General features: G+C 34.7%; 1 protein-coding gene across 1 annotated transcript in view; it reads right to left on the reverse strand.

Moving 5' to 3' along the window:
* The window catches only part of arhgef40 (Rho guanine nucleotide exchange factor (GEF) 40), a 145,794-nt gene that overhangs the window by 6,409 nt on the left and 116,625 nt on the right, over window positions 1-22,760 (reverse strand). The window contains exons 24-25 of the mRNA XM_030162728.1: window positions 9,757-9,867; window positions 5,897-6,006 (exon numbers count right to left, since the gene is read on the reverse strand). Of these exons, the coding sequence (XP_030018588.1) occupies window positions 5,897-6,006; window positions 9,757-9,867 (221 nt within the window). The remainder of the gene's footprint in view (window positions 1-5,896; window positions 6,007-9,756; window positions 9,868-22,760) is intronic.

Consider the following 22,760-nt stretch of genomic DNA (forward strand, 5'->3'; position numbering starts at 1 on the left):
CACTATAAACTCCAATGGAATAATTTCCACATCAAATTGAATGCCTTTATTAAGACCTTTTAAATGCCTCGACAAGGAAAAAATAATACCCACTACTGCGGCAAACTAGACTACATGAAACATTTTCCTGACGACTGTGTGAATACGTTGTCATTTGAAGTGTGTGAGCGGTGTCAGCTTGTAATATCCCAAACCCGCAGCCCTTCTTCAAGTAGCTGTCGGAAAGAAAAAGTGCTGAACCCTGTCTGATGACTGGTAGCGGAGCCTGAAGGCTTTGCTAGAGCAGACGTATTTGCAGTAGACAAATCATCTCAAGTACATACAGACAAGAAGAAATGGTCATTGCCATGTGATATAAAACACTAGTAAAATAAACCATAAAAATGAAATGAAACATAGACACACTAGTTCATTCTGTCCCAGATCAAATTTAATATCCCCAGACCCTGACTATCAAAAACTTAATTTAAGACCTTTTAGACTGATCTACATTGTTGGGCAACATGGTTTTTTTTTGTTGTTGTTTTTCTTTTTGTTTGTTTGGGTTTTTTTTTTTTTTTTTTTTTAACATTTTTTACTATTTTGAGATAATATGTGATGGGCTGGATTATGTGGATGTATTTGTGTTTTACCCACGAAGACCCAAACCTCCACCGGTGACCAAAACCCTCTCGTGATATACTATATTTAATACCTGTTGATCCACGAATCCTATCAATACATGTAAATAATTGCTGTGAAATACAGTTTGTCGTCTTTTCATGGTCATCAGATACGACCCATTTGGACGTTCAGTAGCTACGTAGTTACCATGGAAACACCGTCATCTTCTACAACATTATTCACCAGTAAAACCCATGGAATTGGATCAAAGACAGTGGATGGAGACACTTGTTTTTATTATGCAGTTATTGATATCTTTGCTAAAAAAGTCACTTCTTAAGTTTTCTCTATTTTTGATATAATAACCTTCGGCTTTAATATGGGATTTAATGAACATCTACATGATCGGTGAATTAAATAGAGAAAAATACACTGATTTACACTGAAAAAATGTCAAATAAGAAAGGTAACATTACAATCAATGGTGATAAATCACTTATGAAAGGTTAAATATAGAGAAAAATTCATTTGGGAACTACCACAAAAATAGCACTAGGTCTTTATGGGTTAAATTACATGAATGTGTACTGTTTACTTTTCATCCTTGTTTCAAAAACCGAGAACTTTGTCAGAAAATGTTGACTTTTTCTTGCTATTTTGTGTTTGACTGTGTAAAATAAGGTCATTTGTCTTCTTACAGCCCCCTAATTCTCCCAGTAATATTATGGGAAATTACAGTATAATGTTGGGTAGATATGGCTTAATGGTAAAAATGACACAGGAAGCCTTTCTAAGAACTGGTTGACTATTTTTCTAGAAACTGTCAGTATATCTGAGTTATATCTATATGTAGTTAATTTTTTTCTAAGTATTTCAGCTGTATTTTCTCTCTATTTATCAAGAGTCAACCTTTGGGGCTGAAAATTGAAGCTAATATGCAAAAACTGACAGTAAATCTAACAACCTCCCCTTAAAATAGTGGAACAAATAATGGTTTTGGTCCCAATAGTTCATTTCCCCCTCCAAAACACCTGCACAGGGGGGAGAATTTTGATAGAACTCACCTTATATTAAAGGGGTCATATTTTGCTAAACCCACTTTTATTAGTCTTTGGTACATTTATTTGTGTATTTGGGGACCGTAATAGTTCATAAAGTTTGAATTTGAACCCTCCAGGTGCTGCAAAGCTATCTTTTTATTCATTCTGGCAAAAATCGAGTGGATTCCTACAACCCCTTTCAATTTGTGCTTAATTTGTTCAGTTTTATAACTAGTTACATCATGACATTTGCACAAATAAGGTCAAGACTTCCAACGAATATTCCGAGTGCGACACAATTGTTTGTCAGCAGCAGCGGTTGTAGTAAAAACTGAAAATATGTCCAAACTTTGAGCCAATTACCTAAAACGTTCAGTTGTTGGATGTATTAACGAATACAAGTGGCTGTCAACAACCTGGAAGGTGTGGGGCGTGAAGTGGCTCATGTGCATTTAAAGGGCCAGCGCTCAAAATGACCTTTCTGGTGTCATTACTCAGAAATAGGGTTGAAGATGGATCTGTGGAGTTGAATTACTGAAGAATTCAGACCCAAGAATAGCATGTACAGTTTATGTAGACCACAGGGAAATGTTTGAAAATGGATAATTCCATTTAAAAAAGCAAAATATCTCTCCTTTAAGGGAAAGTTTTGCATGATTAAAGGTGCACCTGCTATGATTGACAGTTGAGTGTCTTTACTAGCAAATGGGACATTTGGAGGTTTTTTTTATTGAACAAACACAACCCCCCCTCGACAGGTAGCCCTGTTGCAGGTGTGTTCAGGGAGTCAGATTAACAATGCCATCAGAGGACTCTGTCATGAAGTTGACTGGTGCTTACTTACAGGCGCCACAAATAGCTGCATTAGCTGATATTAGCATTAATTCTTACTGAATTATATGGTCTGTCAGCTAGCCTGCTAATTAACTCAAGTAACAGTAATTACTGTGTTTATACCTTTCATCAGTTTGACATTAGTTCTTAAACACAACAGTATGTGTTAACATTTATTAAGCAGCTGAAATGGCTTGATGGTATATGTTATTACAGCATTAGTCAATGTAGTGGGTGTTATATGTTTTATGGCTGGGGTTCACCGCTTCATACACATGAAACCAACCTATCACACATGTTGAGGCTTCAAAATCACAGAGCAAACATAGCATTTACATCAGTGTTTTTCAACTTTGGGGTTGGGACCCCACGTGGGGTCACCTGGAATTCACATGGGGTCATCTGAAATTTTTAGTAATTGATAAAAAAAAAAAAATTAAATAAAATTAAAAAAAACGATACTCACAAAAAATATATGGTGAGTTGACAGAGACAATCACAATCCATAAAAGACATGACAAACTGTGAAGCTGAAACTGAAGCACTGTGGTTCTGTTTATCTGTCAAATGTTCATTGTGGTCGGTTTCAGATGCTGCAGCTCTTTCATAATTCATAGTTTGAGTTCTTGTTTGTTCAATATTAATTGTCAGCCTTGTAAATCCAAGCTGGACTGACTGTACATATCCTGACCAAGGAAAATCAAATTCTCACTTTGTGCAGTAATCTACACCTGGCTTTTCTGCCTCCGACCATAATAATATACATTATATAGACTAAATGTCGTCTAAAATTAACATTTATTTGCAACATAGTACAGCAAACTATTACATGATCAAAAACAAATTAATTTCAGCAAAAAAACATCTTTGTTTTGAATGTCTGGGGTCACCAGAAAAGTGTGATGTTAAAATGGGGTCATGAGACAAAAAAGGTTGAGAACCACTGATTTACATGCTTATGCTGCGTTCCAGGCAACCAGTAACTCGTGTTTTTCCAGCCTTCTACTGGTGAAAATGCACTGGAACGGCAATCAAACCCATGTCTTCCTACCCGTGACTTCATACTAGATCCATGTACTCCCAGTTCCGAGCTCTGACGTCATGTAGCCCGTGAAACAACAATGGCGGCCCCCATGGATGTGGAGTTTATGCCAAATTGTTTATTAAAACAAGGTATTGCTGTAACGAAATTTATTCACAAATGTTATGCATAATCAGCAACTACTCTAGCATTAGGACAAGAATAAATCAATTCCAAAAACGCGTCCAAATACACAAATAACGTAATGTTAAAGGTAGAACAGCTTCTCCTGCCTGATGTGCCATTTTTACTCCTCTGTTTCCCTCAAATAAGCAAAGAGCAAGCCCCTCTGGGATAGAAATGATTGTACGGTCCGACATGCTGGTTTGTTTACATCTAGCTCCCACAATCCTTTGTGCTCAGGTAGTTTGGCATGACACGTCTGGAATGCTACAAATTTGTGAATCGTGCTTTTAAGTGATGATTTATGGGCTCAAAAACCTGCCTGGAACGCAACATTATTTAGCAGTGGTAATCACCCAAAATATACTTTATTTTTATTTAATGACATATTCTTTGGGTAAATGCATGGCAACTAGGGGACTGTAAAAGGAGGAGTTATGTCAGTGGTTCCCAACCTTTTTTGCCTCGCGACCCCATTTTAACATCACAAATTTCTGTTGACCCCAGACATTCAAAATGAAGACTTTTCTTTTTTTTTTTTTTTCTAAAATTAATTTGTTTTTGATCATGTAACAATATCATGTGACAATAATTAGTCTATATAATGTATATTATTATGGACGGGGGCAAAAAAGCCAGGTGTAGATTACTGCACAAAGGGAGAATTTTTATTTTCCTTGGTCAGGATATGTACAGTCAGTCCAGCTTGGATTTACAAGGCTGACAATTAATACTGAACAAACAAGAACTCAAACTATGAATTATGAAAGAGCCGCAGCATCTGAAACTGACCACAATGAACATTTGACAGATAAACAGAACCACAGTGCTTCAGTTTCAGCTTCACAGTTTGTCATGTCTTTTATGGATTGGGATTGGCTCTGTCAACTCACCATATATTTTTTTTTTAACAAATTTTATTTTTCAATTTTTAACAGTACAAAACAGTCTCCTCAGGTTGACGAGTAGGAGAGAGGAAAAAAAAAAAAAAACAGATGAAAAGAACAGCCTGTGATGGTGTCAGAATATTAAGGTCCCTTAATAGATACATTTGTCTCTGAATGTCAGCCACTTTCCCCAGTTTTTCACAAAGAGACTGTCTTTTAACTTCAGTTTATATGTAAGATGTTCTATGACAAGTATATCATCTATGATTGAAATCCATTGTTTATAAGACGGAGCATCAGTCTTAAGCCGGTTGTTCGTTATGGCCTTCTTTCCGGCCACCAGAAGGATCTTGACAAGATATCTGTCTTCTTTATGTACTGATTCTTCCAAATGTCCAAGGTACAGAACAAAACTACTCACCATATATTTTTTATTTGTAAGTTTCTTTTTTCTTTTAATTTATTTTTTGTCAATTACTAGAAATTTCAGGCGACCCCGTTTGAATTCCAGGCGACCCCACGTACGGTCCCGACCCCAAGGTTGAAAAACACTGGGTTATGTGAAATAGCAGCACAGATGAACTGTAATAGTTTGCTATACTATGTTGCAAATTAACGTTAATTTTAGACAATAATTAGTCTATATAATGTATATTATTATGGACGGAGGCAGAAAAGCCAGGTGTAGATTACTGCACAAAGGGAGAATTTTTATTTTCCTTGGTCAGGATATGTACAGTCAGTCCAGCTTGGATTTACAAGGCTGACAATTAATACTGAACAAACAAGAACTCAAACTATGAATTATGAAAGAGCTGCAGCATCTGAAACCGACCACAATGAACATTTGACAGATAAACAGAACCACAGTGCTTCAGTTTCAGCTTCATAGTTTGTCATGTCTGTTATGGATTGGGATTGTCTCTGTCAAATCACCATATATTTTTTATTAGTAAGCTTTTTTTTATTATTATTTTGATCAATTAGTAGAAATTTCTGGCGACCCCATTTGAATTCCAGGCGACCCCACATAGGGTCCCGACCCCAAGGTTGAAAAACACTGGGTTATGTGAAATAGCAGCACCGATGAACTGCAGGCATTAACACGAGGCTGCCTTATGCTGCTTGCTCTGTTTTTCTCTGAAGCTGTTACAGGTTGGACTGAGCTGGTCCACGGGCCGGTTCTCACCCTTGGGCTGTATTTCATCCTGTGTATGTTATAGCTCCGAAGGGAAACAACCCTCTAGTCTTCTGTCACAGCGTTGGGCTAATCTAATTTTCATTCCAATCACCAGATTATGGGTTAAGTACGCACACCGCCGGCCCACCTGTGAGTAACTTGTTGATCCCGAGCTTCTCCTGGGGTCCCTCCCAGACGCCGGGGATCCCCCCTCCTTCTGACTGCCGACGGAGGAGGAGTCAGAGCAGCTACTGTGGACTGAGAGTCAGAGAAACCAACAGCGTGAGGTGGATTCACAAAAAAAAAAACCTGAAAAAACACACTACAATGCATATCAATACTATAATTCTAAATGATAATTGTGCAGGATCTACATGTATTTATGGTTAAATAATGATCTGCTAATGCACTTTCAAAATCTCACAGTACACGTATTGTAATGTTTTTGTGAAATACAGCAGACAAATGCAGCAGGTCTAGATATAGGAGAGAAAAAGAAGGAGGAGTCACAATGAGAAGGCATTTTTTTTTTTCATCCTGTTCAATGAATTTCTAACACTGTGCTCCGTCCCAGGGGACAACTCATGCATTAAAATCCTGAGCTGCTGCACTCAGCGAGACACCTGGTGAGCAGTATGTGCATTACACCAAGTCATGAATGGTAAATTACTTTAGCTCTAGGGCAACAGCGGCCTTTGGAGACTGGGTGGTGGGTCCGGAATCCAGGGAAGCAGATTGTGTTTTTTTTTTTTTTTTACTTTATTTCTTACATTTTAACCATACGCATAGACATCTGTTTGGAAAGGGATAAACCCATCCTCAGATGTTGAGATGCAGTTACAATACATCGGACCCACTTATATAATAATAATAATAATAAGAAGAAGAATTTAAAAAAATAAAATAAAAAAATAATAATAATAGCTTTATTTATATAACACCTTTAAAACCGAAGTTTCCAAAGTGCTTTGACAGACAAAGCAGAACGGTACAACAGCAGGATACAAGATGCAAGCAAAGACACTAAAACAGAAAACAACACAATAAAAGAGATATGTACAGCAAACGTGAAAATGTGACACTTTGAATAAATTGAGTGAATCGGAGTAAAGAGGGCAGGGATAACGTAACATGATGCTATCAAATCAATGCAAAAATGGAGATAAAACAACATCATGTATGAGAATATAAATTAATAACCAAACAAGATTTAAAATAAATAAATAAAAATAAAAATACAATAATAATAATAATAATAATAATAATAATAATAATAATAATAATAATAATAACAATAATAATAAAATTAGAATATTTTTAAATATTTTTCGAGGTTTCTGCCAGTTGAAGGGAAGTTTTTCCTTGCCACTGTCACCAGTCACAAGTGTTTGCTCCTGGAGGAGTCTGTTGGGTTTCTGTAAATTGGCTTAGAGTCTGGTTTTTGACCAACTCTATATATAAAGTGTCATGAGAAAACTTTTTTGTTGCGATCTGGCGCTATATAAATACAATTTGATTGATTGAGTGATTTAATTGGTTTTCCCCTGTAAGTCGCTTTGGAAAAAAGCGTCTGCCAAATGCATAAACATAAACATAAACATAAAAATAAATGAAAAATTAAAAAAATAAAAAATAAATAAAAAATTCAATAAATGTAAAAAAAAATGAAAAAGGAAAAATAAAATAGAAAAAAAAAAAAATAAAAATTTAAGGGACAAACATCACATAAAGACAAGTCTGTAAAATGTGATGTTACTGGACTTAGTTTGTGGCTGTTAGTTCTTTTTCCTACATTTCCAGGTAGAATTAAGACCACGCTCAGTACATTTGACTGTAAACTGCTGCAAACCTGTTGCTGATTCAGTGTGTAGGTGGGTGATAATAGCAGGAAATGTAATAGTAAAAGCAACCACAGTGAGTGGCATCTTTAATTTAAGAATATCTGGCTGCTTTTTGTATTTGACTGCATAAAAACACAGTGACAACTGCGGTAAAAAAGCACATCTGAGCAGGTAACACAACACCAACACATGTAATTAGCCTTGATCAGGATTCATGTTTCTGTCCACCTGATGAATGTTAGTTTAATACCCACTCTCCTTATGGTTCTGCTGTGATCGGGTGATTTTCTGCACAACAGTCGTTACAAAAACACCTTTTACTTTATGTGCACCATTTTAAGCAACTCCTTTTACACTGAGTTTTATAAGAAAAACACCTCCTGTAATAAGATCCCAAATATTATATTTAGCCACGTATCTGTGATATAATCTATAGATGTGTTTGAAAATTTATTAGTAGATATTAGTCGATTAGATATTAGTAAGGACTCAATATGAGAAAAATATAAGCTGAGACTGTGTATAGAGCAGGGGTCTCAAACTCATTTTCCTTCAGGGGCCACATTCAGCCCAATTTGATCTGACATGGGCCGGACCAGTGAAATAATAACATAATAACATAATAACATATAAATAATGACAACTCCAAATTTTTGTCTTTGTTTTAGTGTAAAGAAAAAAAAACATTAAATTATGAAAATACTTACTTTTATAAACTATCCAAACAAAAAAGATGTGAATAACCTAAAAAAACCTGAAATTTCTTAAGAAAAATAAGTGCAATTTTAACAATATTCTGCCTTAACTCATCATTTCCACATGTGCATTATGGATCAGATCTACAAAGGCACTAAACACTGACGAACAGGCACAAAATAGCTAAAATTGAGCTTAATTTTTGTTAGACATTTTAGGTTGTTCATATTTGTTCAGGTTATTCACATTTTATTGTTACAGGAAAGTTTGTAAATTTAAATATTTTCATAATTTAATGTTATTTTTTGCAGTAAAAAAAAGAAAAAATGTTGAACTTGTTAATTCAAGATTTTTTGCCTATTTCAAGATTTTTTACTAAATTTAAGATTTTTTTTTATTAATTCAAGATATTTTGGGCTTAATTGAAGATTTTTTTTTTTTTTACTTAATTGAAGATTTTTTTGCTTAATTCAACATTTTTTCCTTAATTCAAACTATTTTTTTTTTTTTTTGCTTTATTCAATTCAAGACTGTGGAATTTTTGACTTTGCAAAAACATCCCACGGGCCAGATTGGAACCTTTGGCGGGTCGCAATTGGCCCCCAGGCCTTATGTTTGAGACCCCTGGTATAGAGCCACCTTTTTACCAATTTTAACTTTTACTACTCATGTTATATCTGTCAGTATTTATATTTTCTTCTATTTTATATCGAAGTTGTGCATTAATCCCAGTAAATATTCACCATTTCCAGGTTTTTTAACTAAATTACACTGAAACTGCTTGTCTGTTGTCTGCTTGTCCCCGTTTTCTCATCTGAGATTTGTAGAGTTGCATTGTTATATTTACAAGATGGATTTTTCCGTTTGTGTGGGGCTGCAGGTGTATAAGAAGACTTCAGGGATGAAGATGCAGAGGGATTTGATCACAGCAGAAGTAAAGTGTTTCCAGATCAAGCTTTTTGACTGCACTGCATATTCTCTGCTGGCATGTCACAGCTCTTCAATATTTCTCTGTGTGAGACAAATATCAAAAATTCATAGAGTAGCCCGAGGGCATGGGATTGAAAAAAAAAAACAAAAAAAACAAAAACATGTACCATGTTATTACCTTGTCACATGGGGAGATACACCCAGGACCCATTTTGTTTCCTGTCTGTAATCTCAAGGCCACATCAATTCAGCAAGTTTGAACAATTCAGTAATCCAATCTGGTCACATAAAGCCAAACCAACTCCCTGAAGCCACAGTCCTGAACTGAAAATGGTTTAGTTTCTCAGTATCTGTAAGGTGAGAAGTACAACTGTAGGCTTTAAGACCACAACACTACACAATTGTTATCTGATTGCATCGCAACGCACGTGGTTGCATTCCTACTGAGACTGAGTGTTTAGGTTCTATAGCCGTCTGTGTTTTGATCAGAGTTTTTTGTCTGTTTTTAGAGGTTTTTTTTTTTTTTTTTTTACATTCTTACCTCGCTCAGTCAGACTGTAGATAGAGTCGATCTCAGAGCCTGGAGCCCCTGTCGCATCCAGCAGCAGTTTACTGGAAATTCCCATACAGAGTGACTCCTTCAGACACAACTCTGGAAAAGACGAAAGAGTGCATAAACATAAAAAAAAGACAGTTGGCTTGCAAGTTCTGTAGATCTGGAGCACCTCTTGAACCCATAAACACCAAAACTATCTACTGATCTAAACTGTTTAATACCTGTTGATCCACTAATCCTATCAATACATGGAAATAATTAGTGTAAAATACAGTTTGTCGTATTTTCATGGTCATCAGATATGACACATTTGGATGTTCAGAGGTTCCGTAGTTACCGTGGAAACACCGTCATCTTCTACAACATTGATTCACCAGTAAAACCAATGGAGTTGGATCAATGACAGTGGATGGACACACTCCCTTTTATGTTCAGTTCTTGATATCTTTGCTGAAGAAGTAACTTTTTCTTGACTTTTCTCTATTTTTGATATAATAACCCTCAACTTTAATATGGGCTTTAATGAACATCTACATCAGGGGTGTCAAACTCATTTTGGTTCAGGGGCCATATTCAGCCCAATTTGATCTCAAGTGGGCCAGACCAGTAAAATAATGACTAGTACAAAAAAAAACAAAAAACAATTAAATTATGAAAATATTTACATTTTACAAAAAAAAGATGTGAATAACCTGAAAAAACAAATTTAATTTGAAAAATTAGTGCAATTTTAACAATATTATGCCTTGACTTATTATTTATACATGTACATTTACACACAATGTTACATAAACATTTGGTAACAGGCAGAATATTGTTAAAATTTTGGAGTTTGGAACTAAAATTTGAACAATTTCTACAATATTACATCTCTTATTAACACAACTGCAGATCACAGTGGATCTATAAATGCACAAAACATTGAGAAACAGGCAGAATATTGTTCAAATTGCACATTTCAGGTTGTTAATCTTTGTTTTTATTTACGTATTTATTTGCATTTTATTGTTAAAGAATAGTTTTGTAAATGTAAATATTTTCACAGTGTAATGTTTGTTTGTTTTTTCGCTTAAATTTTTTCCACATAATTTTTCACAAAGAAAATTTGTTGTTGCCATTATTTATGGGTTATTGTGTTGTTACTTTTACTGTAGATCACATTGGTCTGTATGTGGAACCTGAACCAAAATGATTTGGACAACCTGGACTGTTCAGGTTCATTTATGCACTTTCATCCTGCGGGCCAGAATGGAACCTTTGGCGGGCCAGATTTGGCCCCCGGGCCGCATGTTTGACACCTGTGATCTACATGATCAATGAATTAAATAGAGAAAAATACATGATTTACAGGGGTTGGACAAAATAATGGAAACACCTTCACCTCAAGATGATAATGCCCCAATCCATACAGCTAGAATTGTTAAAGAATGGCATGAGGAACATTCTAATGAAGTTGAGCATCTCGTATGGCCGGCACAGTCCCCAGACCTCAACATTATTGAGCATTTATGGTCAGTTTTAGAGACTCAAGTAAGACGTCGATTTCCACCGCCATCGTCTCTAAAAGAGTTGGAGGGTATTCTAACTGAAGAATGGCTTAAAATTCCTTTGGAAACAATTCACAAGTTGTATGAATCAATACCTCGGAGAACTGAGGCTGTAATTGCCGCAAAAGGCGGACCTACACCATATTAAATTATACTTTGTTGATTTTTTAAGGTGTTTCCATTATTTTGTCCAACCCCTGTACACTGAAAAAAATCTAAAAAAAAAAAAAGGAAGATAACATTACAATCAGTGGTGATGAATCACTTATGACAGGTTAAACATAGAGAAAAAATCATTTGGGAACTACCACAAAAATAGCACTAGGTCTTTATGGGTTAAATTACATGACTGTGTACTGTTAACTTTTCATCCTCGTTTCAAAAAACAAGAACTTTGTCATAAAATGTTAACTTTTTCTAGCTATTTTGTGTTTGACTGTGTAAAATAAGGTCATTTGTCTTCTTACAGCCCCCTAATTCTCCCAGTAATATTATGGGAAATTACAGTATAATGTTAGGTAGATATGGCTTAATGGTAAAAATGACACAGGAAGTGTTTCTAATGTCCTGTCAGAGAGCGAACTTTAATTGATTGCCATTCCAACATTTATTTCAGTATAAAGTAGCTCCTTGTTTTGGATAATCCCTTATGGTCCAACTAAAGCAAAAATGAATTTAAAAGTAAAAATGTGGGTCATTTACCAACACTAATCTGTCAAATTGTCTCTAAAATGTCCAGTAAGAGACATTTAAAATACCGTGTTTTGACCCTGTAGTGAACGAGGAAACGCTAGTCTCTTTTTCATTGACCCTCAAATTGCACAAATATAACGTGTGCATAAAAATTTACCTAATCAAAAAACGACAATTTTGCCAAAAGTCTCATTTTTCGATTAAAAGTTCTCGCACAAGTTTTGGCAAGAGGTGGTTTTTCGGGCATAGCGCAAATGGTGTATCACGCAAAACTGCAATGGAAAGACCTTTTTTTTGCAAATAAAGTCAGGTGAATTAAAAAAACAGATGTTGTCGGACGTTACAACAAGTGAAGAAGAAGAAGAAGAAACATGTCGCGGTATGTGTGGACACACCAGGAAACCCAATCATTTTTTAATTTAGTACAAGTTAGAGGGGTAATATAGAATAATAATGACTATATCTGTAAATCAACACCATATTTATGATCGTCGCCATGTTTATGGAATGACTTCTCAGGTCATCTCGTGATAATAAATAAACAAATCATCACATTTTTGATTTAATGGAAAAACCGACATTACCAACTTCTGTTTTTTCAACATTTAGTAAATATGAGTAATGTTTTGCGCAGATTTCCAATGGAAAAGTGAATACTGTCATCTTCTACAACATTGATTCATCAGTAAAACTTATGGAGTTGGATCAGTGACAGTGGATGGACACACTTGGTTTATGTTCAATTAATGATATACAATATTTTGCTGAAAAAGTCACTTTTTCGTCAGTTTTCTCCATTTCTGATATAATAACCTTCAACGTTAATCTGAGCTTTTATAAACATTTCAAGATGAGCAGTGAATTATATTTTGGAAAATACCTGACTTTCACTGAAAAAACAAACAATACAGAAGATAATATTATAATAAATGGTGATGAATCATTTCAGAAAAAAATCACTGACACAAAAGTAGCAGTGGGTCTTTATGGGTTAAACACGCCTCACTGTGTTGATGGTATTGTGCAAAGACTTAACTTGCCCTATTTTTAGTAGTATATTCTTTGTTCATTGTTTGTCTATGTGAGAACAATGCGATACAAACACTGAGTAACTGCACCTAAAAATGTGTAAGGCTGCCAGTGCTTGTAAAACAGCGGCAGTGCATCTAATCCAGTATAACACAGTAATCCAAGACAACTACAGGAAGGGACGATGAGATACAAGCCTTTATGGATTTAGGTAGAAGTGGCACATGATAGCCACAAGCTCCTGGGTGTGTTAAATACACCAAAAGAAAATGGTAGATGTGACTGATACCACTATTTTACACTCAGATTTCCGTAATTTTTTTGCGAATTTTAATGTAGTTTTACCCTTAATAAGTGATCAGGTCTGTCTGTATACATACACTGTTGACAATACATTTGGAAGAATACATATTTTACCTCTTCTTATGAAATACTTCTGACAATGTGAGTTATTCTTGATAGTTAAAGTGTAACTGGGACTCAGTATGTAATCATTGATATGTATAAATAGGAATAAAAAGAGGAATGTGTCTGAAAACAAAATTATTCCAACTTTATGGGAAACAGTGTATGTGTCTGTACTTTTCTGTATCGAAATCTACAGCAAATTTTACACTGATTTGTGTTTTTGAAAGGATTCTTAACTTTTTTTTTTTTTTTTTTTTTTTGGTCGTCTTATATTATTGCTCTGAATGAAAAGTGTCAAACATGCAGCATGACAACATGTATGAAAACGATCATCTTCCGTATCAGCAAGAAAATGATGAAGAACTGAAAGGATAGTTTGACTTGTCAATCTAAATGTATTTAAACACACTCAAGTATTAAACAGTTAAACCCCTATGACGTCAAACATTGTTATTTAACCCCTAAAGACCCAAACAACTGCTGACAACCAAAAGCATCTACTGATCTAAACTGTTTAATACCTGTTGATCCACTAATCCTATCAATACATGGAAATAATTGGTGTAAAATAAAGTTTGTCATCTTTTCATGGTCATCAAATATGACCCATTTGGACGTTCAGAGGTTCCAAAGTTACCGTGGAAACACCATCATCTTCTACAACATTAATTCACCAGTAAAACCCATGGAGTTGGATCAATGACAGTGGATGGACACACTGGGTTTATGTTCAGATAATGAAAGGTTTTGCTGGAAAAGTCACTTTTTCTTCAGTTTTCTCTGTTTCTGATCAAATAACCCGCAACCTTAATCTGAATTTTTATGAACATCTATATCACGGGTGTCCAGTCCTGGTCCTCGAGGGCCGCTATCCTGCATGTTTTAGATGTTTCCCTCTTTCAACACACCTGAAGGTCATTATCAGGCTTCTGCAAAGCTTGATCATAGGCTTATCATTTGAATCAGGTGTGTTGGAAGAGGGAAACATCTAAAACATGCAGGATAGTGGCCTTCAAGGACCAAATCTGGAACCCTCTGATCTACATGAATTAAATTAATTATTAAATATAGGTAAATGCCTGATTTTCACTGAAAAATATACAGAGGATAATGTTAGAATAAATGGTGATAAATGACTTAAGAACGTTTAAATTAATGAAGTGACTATTGACACAGTACTGTGGCATGAAATATTGGTTTGTCTATTATCACAGAGCTGTCCTGAAAAAGTACCAAGGCAATCATTATCTCTGCCAGGAGGTATTGTGATCACTCTGCTTTGTGTGTTTGTGTGCGTGCATGCATGTTTGTTTGTTTGTTTGTTAGCAAGATAACTCAAAAAGTTATGGACGGATTTTCATGAAATTTTCAGGGAATGTTGATACTGGCACAAGGAAGAAATGATTACATTTTGGTGGTGATCGGGGGGGGGGCGGAGGATCTGTCTTAGCGAAGGTCTGTGCTCTCCGAGTGCTTTTCTTGTTTTGGAAATAGGTAAACCTGTGTCACAACAGATGTTCAGCTCACTCGGTAATGTATCAGACTACAATGCAAAAGACTAGGGTTCAATTCCCAGTCAAAGTAGCATTTCCCTTTTTTTTTTTTTTCCGAAAGATTTTAAAATAGGGGGGGTAAATTTGACATTGATATAAATCAGCCACTGGGACAACGTTCCACAGAATTCCACAGGACCACAGCACTCAATACACTGAACTGACTCAGAACTGAAGTCACACAGCACACTGCCGCATCTAACATGTAGCTCCGCCCACCTTCAGCCTCCAGAGCAAAGAACACCATAAAACAACATATAGAGTATTTAGGACAATAAGTCCTATTCTATACAATATATTATCACTGATTTGTCATTTCTTCGATCAGTTGCCACAATACTGTGGTAGCAAAATGCACAAAAGAATGAACTGAAGTATACACCATATATCACCACAGTACTGTGGCAACAAGAGGACAATGAGTTCATGGAACAGTATCCCTGACAGGCTCAAATGTACAAATGCTAACATTTGACTGGCCTGTGGCAATAGACAAACTGATATTTTTATGGGTTTCTTTATGGGTTAAGAATGAGGTGAAATATGCTGAGGTAATAGCCATTGTGGTGGTGTAATAGTTAATATATGATACTATGAACTTGTTTCTTGCAATTGACAGAAATTCCTATTTTTTCCTATTTTTTCAGGTCTCTATAGAGGCACTAAAAGCTGATATTTAGAGGGTTAAAATTCTGAAAGTTTAGGAATATTCAACAACTATTGCAGGCTGAAAGATGCATTCACTCAAAGTGGGAAACACTATAGTATTATAACTCTGTATAGATATTTTCAAATAATAGCCCTCAACTTTAATCTGAGCTTTTTATGATCATTTACATGATCAATGAATGAAAAATAGTACAATACCTGATTTTCACTGGAAAAAAAGCAAAATACAGAGGATAATGGAGAATAAATGTTGATAAATCGCTTAAGAAAAGTTAAAAGAGAGAGAAAAATACATTTGGAAACTGCAACAAAAGTAGCACTGGGTCTTTATGGGTTAAAATTATATTGTGTGTGTCTCTTTATATGGATATAGATATGTATCGTGTGCCATATTTTACAAGACAGAACTCTATCTGATGAAAAATCCCCACAGGGAAGTTGAGTTAGGTATTCTACACAAGTACAAGGTGTGAGTCAGGACTTTATTGAGTGCAGTCGAGTTTCTCGGCTGTTCCTGACCTCAGTTTTCACCATAACTTCACTTCCAGTTTCTATTCATCATTCTTCTACAGCTTTAGCTAAATGCTGTTCTATTCTATAGCGGTGGACGAGCATAGTTTAGGTGTGGCGGATCATCTTTCATGTATAACACATAACTCTGCTCTTAACACCCATGACCAGTGCTACACAAATGTCAATAAATATGAAGTCAAACATTGTTATTTAACCCATAAAGGCCCAAACATCTGCCAACAACCAAAAACATCTTCTGATCTAAACTGTTTAATACAGGGGTCTCAAACTCATTTTCTTTCAGGGGCCACATTCAGCCCGATTTGATCTCCAGTGGGCTGGACCAGTAAAATAATAGCATAATAACCTGTAAATAATGACAACTGCAAATTTTTGTCTTTGATTTAGTGCAAAAAACCCCATTAAATTATAAAAATGGTTACTTTTATAAACTTATCAAACAAAAAGGATGTGAATAACCTGAAAAACCTGAAATTTCTTAAGAAAAATGAGTGCAGTTTTAACAATATTATGCCTCAACTTATCATTTCTACATGTGCATTATGGATCGCATCTACAAAGACACTAAACACTTAGTAACGGGCAGAAAATTGTTACAATTGTGCTTAATTTTCTTTAGACATTTCAGGTTGTTCATATTTGTTCAGGTTATTCACATTTTATTGTTACAGGATAGTTAGTAAACGTTAATATTTTCATAATTTAATGTTATTTTTTGCACTAAAACAAAGACAAAAATTAGAAGTTGTCGTTATTTATACACATAATGTAATATTTTTTTCACATCAAACCGAAAAGAAAATATGGAGTCATTCTTTTTTGTAGGTTATTATGCTGTTATTATTTGACTGTAGATCATATTGGTCTGTATGTGGAACCTGAACTAAAATGACTTCCACAGCCTTGACTGTGGAATTTTTACACTTTGCAAATTCATCCCATTGGCCGCATTGGAACCTTTGGTGGGCCACATTTGGCCCCCGGGCCACATGTTTGAGATCCCTGGTTTAAAGCATCTACTGATCTAAACTGTTTAATACCTGTTGATCCACTAATCCTATCAATACATGGAAATAACTGGTGTAAAATACAGTTTGTCGTCTTTTCATGGTCATCAGATATGACCCATTTGGACGTTCAGAGGCTCTGTAGTTACCGTGGAAACACTGTCATCTTCTACAACATTTATTCACCAGTAAAACCAATGGAGTTGGATCAATGACAGTGGATGGACACACTGGGTTTATGTTCAGTTAATAAGAGATTTGACTGAAAATGCTACTTTTTCTTCAGTTCTCTCTTTTTTTGATAAAACCCTCAACTTTAATCTGAGCTCTAATGAATCATCGAATTAAATATAGGAAAATACCTGATTTTCAGTGGAAAAAAAACAGCAAAATACAGAGGATAATGTTATAATAAATGGTGATAAATCACTTAAGAAAAGTTAAATATAGAGAAAAATCACACAAAAGTACCACTGGGTCCTTATGGGTAAAACCAAAAAACTGACATGATTTCTGTGTCTAAAATGCAGTTTGTCATCTTTTCATGGTCATCAAATATGACCCACTTGGATGTTCAGAGGCTCTGTAGTTACCGTGGAAACACCGTCATCTTCTACAACATTTATTCACCAGTAAAACCAATAGAGTTGGATCAATGACAGTGGATGGACACACTGGGTTTATGTTCAGTTAATAAGAGATTTGACTGAAAATGCTACTTTTTCTTCAGTTCTCTCTTTTTTTGATAAAACCCTCAACTTTAATCTGAGCTCTAATGAATCATCGAATTAAATATAGGAAAATACCTGATTTTCAGTGGAAAAAAAAACAGCAAAATACAGAGGATAATGTTATAATAAATGGTGATAAATCACTTAAGAAAAGTTAAATATAGAGAAAAATCACACAAAAGTACCACTGGGTCCTTATGGGTAAAACCAAAAAACTGACATGATTTCTGTGTCTAAAATGCAGTTTGTCATCTTTTCATGGTCATCAAATATGACCCACTTGGATGTTCAGAGGCTCTGTAGTTACCGTGGAAACACCGTCATCTTCTACAACATTTATTCACCAGTAAAACCAATAGAGTTGGATCAATGACAGTGGATGGACACACTGCGTTTATGTTCAGTTAATTAGAGATTTGACTGAAAATGCTACTTTTTCTTCAGTTCTCTCTTTTTTTGATATAACCCTCAACTTTAATCTGAGCTCTAATGAATCATTGAATTAAATATAGGAAAATACCTGATTTTCACTGAAAAAAAACCCGGCAAAATACAGAGGATAACGTTATAATAAATGGTGATAAATCACTTAAGAAAAGTTAAATATAGAGAAAAATCACACAAAAGTACCACTGGGTCCTTATGGGTAAAACCAAAAAACTGACATCATTTCTGTGTCTAAAATGCAGTTTGTCATCTTTTCATGGTCATCAGATATGACCCATTTGGATGTTCAGAGGCTCTGTAGTTACCATGGAAACACGGTCATCTTCTACAACATTGATTCACCAGTAAAACCCATGGAGTTGGATCAATGACCGTGGATGGACACACTGGGTCTATGTTCAGTTAATGATAGATTTTGCTGAAAAAGTCACTTTTTCTTCAGTTTTCTCTTTTTCTGATTAAATTCTGATCTAAGAGGTAAATCTGACATTGATATAAATCAGCCGCTGGGACAACGTTCCTATTCATTGTTTATTCTTCTACAGCAGGGGTGTCAAACTCATTTTAGTTCAGGGGCCACATTCACCCCCATTTGGTCTCAAGTGGGCCGGACCAGTAAAATAATAACAGTGAAAGAGGTAAAATTAAATTCTGATAATGTTAACATCTAAAAAAATCTGAATAACATGAACAAATGGAAACACCTTACGAAAAACAATGGCAATTTTAACAATATTCTGCCTCAGATTATCAGTTTATCATTTACACGTGTGCATTATAACTTACATTACAATTACAAATGCACAAAACATTTAATAACAAGCAGAATATTGGTAAAATTGCATTTACTTATTTTAAGACATTTCAGGTTATTCACATTTTTAGTAAAATAATAGTTTTTTCATGTAATTTTACTTTTTTACACTTAAAGAGAAAATTTATTGTTTTCATTATTTATAGGTTTAATATGATAGTATTTTACTGGTCTGACCTACTTAATATCTAATTGGTCTGTATGTAGAACCTGAACTAAAATGATTTTGACATCCTCGATTGTTAATATCTTCAGTGTAATTTTTGTATTTCACAAATCCATCCTAACGGGCCAGACTGGATCCTTTGGTGGGCCGGATTTGGCCCCCAGGCCGCATGTTTGACACCTGTGTTCTACAGCTTTAGCTAAATGCTGTTCTATTCTATAGCGGCGGACTAGCATAGTTTGGGTGTGGCGGATCATCTTTCATGTATAACACATAACTCTTCTCTTAGCACCCATGACCAGTGCTACACAAATGTCAATAAAAATAATAAATATTCACTCAAATAACGATCCAGTTCATAAAACATAGGTCATGGAAATCAATCATAGGTAATAATTACTGCCTTACTGTGTCTGCCTTCATGAACCATTAATGTTACAGCTTTCATCCACGTCTGCTGAGACTCATAATATATACAGTGAAGACTCTGAAGGTATTTAATAATGTCTTAAGTGTATTTGTCGTGATAGTGGTGTGTGATTCTTGTGAATGGTTTGGAGTGAGAAACGTAATCTCTTCTCTTAGAGGCTACTTTTACAGAGGGGTCCGATCAAGTGAAAGTGAACATCCACATGAAAAAAAGTAAATTTGCACACATCATTTATCAAGTGGGCTCATTTTTTAGCTAAAGATCTATATTGTATGGAACTGTTATCCTTTTTAAAATACCACTTGTAGAAAAAAAGTTACAACTGATTTTATCAATTACACTTTTTACCATAGCTCGAATTTGACGCTAAAAATTATAACTAAAAAATGTGAAAATATATTCAATCTGTTGATTTTATAGATGATTGTTAAGTTTCACGTATTACATTTTCATAATTTTGGTGATTATTATTGACATTTATGAGTTTGAACATTTGTGAGTTGCATTAAAAGGTCATGTCCGTGTGTTACCACAAAAATACCAATTTAAAAATTTCTTGTTACTTATAATTCAGATATTTGAGTGAAACTTTCAGAAAATAATGATCTTTTGATACATTTTAGGTGATGCATACAATGGTAAAGAGTCATCTACATGTTATCATGGCAACTTGTCCACATTCTCATGTCAATAAAACAGAGACTTTTCAATATTTTACTCCATAATTTATTTTCAGCACAACTGAACATAATATCTAAAAGGTTTTGTTCGACTTCATATCAATTTCTGTCGAGAACCACGTTTAGACTGTTTGCGTAAAGTTTAAAAAATTGCTGTCTGATTGAAGTCCATGTATTACTGAGCAGTAATTGGACATTTTTCACCTAAAAATTTTATCTCCCTAATTTTTTTTAAACATAAAGTTAAAGTGTTCATAAATTACTAATGGAATTCAAACCCCTGGACTTTCTGACCTGTCTAATGCACCGCAAGACCACTGTCTTTGAAAGAATATGGAAACCATTCCTTGACTATATTAATATACGATATTCATTATTTTGATGTTTAATTTTAATGTTTTATTATTTTATATTTGTATACCTGCCTGTTGCACCTGCTTTTTTTTATCTGTTTTTAATGTGTTTGGTTTTCTGTTTTTATCTGCTGTATGTAAAGTGTCTTTGAGTTCTTTGAAAAGCGCTGCACAAATAAAATGTATTATTATTATTATTATTATTATTATTATTATTATTATTATTATTATTAATGTGAACATATTTGCTATAATGATAAGAGCCATTTGTATATATGTTTTTTTTAATCCAGCTTCCATTGTATTGTATTCTGCATAATGTACTGTACCTTTCATATGTATAGCCTAGAAGGTATGTCTATGTGCATATGTATGTGTACACTCGTGTGTGTATATGCACATATATAATTTTATTTATTTATTTTCTGACCACTCCCAGCCTGTTTTATTTTATTTTGTTGTATGTGTGTGTTTAAAAAAGAAAAAAAAACATACACACACACATACATACATACATACATACATACATATATATATATATATATATATATATATATATATATATATATATATATATATATATAGATATATATATATATATATATAAAGTGCTTATAAATACTTACTCAAATATGTATAATACATGCATGTAAGTTACTCTGATTACATGACAGAGACTGTTCAACACAAAATGTGTCCATCTGCTTGAGTGGAGATGCATGATGTAGAATAATAGACAAAAAACTTGTTTTTTTTTTCAGAAATGTCCCAATGTAGTTGAGGTTTGACCTTTTGGATGTAAAATGCCGTCATTTTATTCTGTTCCATATATCGATATGTCTTTTGTCAAATGAGCATTTTAACCCCACATGAATTTTTGTCTCTATTTTAAGTGATTTATCACCATTTATTACAATATTATCCTCTGTATTTTGCATTTTTAAGCGTAAATCATGTATTTTCCTATATTTAATTCACAAATTGTGCAGATGCTCATAAAAGCTCAGCTATTTTTATTAAAAACAGAGAAAACTGAAGAAAAAGTGACTTTTTCAGTAAAATCTATCATTAACTGAACATAAACCCAGTGTGTCCATCCACTGTCATTGATTCAACTCTATGGGTTTTACTGGTGAATCAATGTTGTAGAGGATGACTGTGTTTCCATGGTAACTACGGAGCCTCTCAACATCCAAATGGGTCATATCTAATGACCATGAAAAGATGACAAACTGTATTTTACACCAATTATTTCCATGTATTGATAGGATTAGTGGATCAACAGGTATTAAACAGTTTAGATCAGTAGATGGTTTTGGTCACCGGTGGACGTTTGGGTCTTTATGGGTTAATTCATGGAGTTTGTGACCTTGACCTTTTGCCACAAAATGCTGTTCAGAGTCCGAGTGAAGGTTTGTGCCAAATTGGGAGAAATTGTCAAGTCGTTTCTGAGATATCACGTTCACAGGATTGACAGACGTCGCATTGACAGATGCTGAAATTATGAGCACATGTATAACCCACAGCGTGGTGCCCCTGGCCCTGGCATAAAAATGGATCATGAATGAGTCCATTTCAAAGTGCAGGGGCTGCTGGGGGATTAAACGTCAAAAGTGGTGTTTCCATCCAGTTTTTATGCACATTTTCCTTAAAGCTGTGGGTGACTTTCATCACCAATTTTTCATCAAATCTGTAAAACCTCAGTCATAGCCTAAGTATCATGAATCCATAAGTCTTTCTGTGCTTATTTACCTGAATCTCTTCCCTCACAGTGAACAATTTCAAAGTGTACTCCACAGGGGCGTAGAATTGCGTAGGGACCCTAGGGACACGTCCCTACCAATATCCAGCCACTACTGTGTAGTCCCTGTCAATCCAACCGCTGTCCTTAGCGTTTAGTCAATGATTATGGCACACAAAGGGTTAAC

This window comes from Sphaeramia orbicularis, chromosome 18 (assembly GCF_902148855.1).
Source record: "Sphaeramia orbicularis chromosome 18, fSphaOr1.1, whole genome shotgun sequence".
NCBI classification, from domain to species: domain Eukaryota; kingdom Metazoa; phylum Chordata; class Actinopteri; order Kurtiformes; family Apogonidae; genus Sphaeramia; species Sphaeramia orbicularis.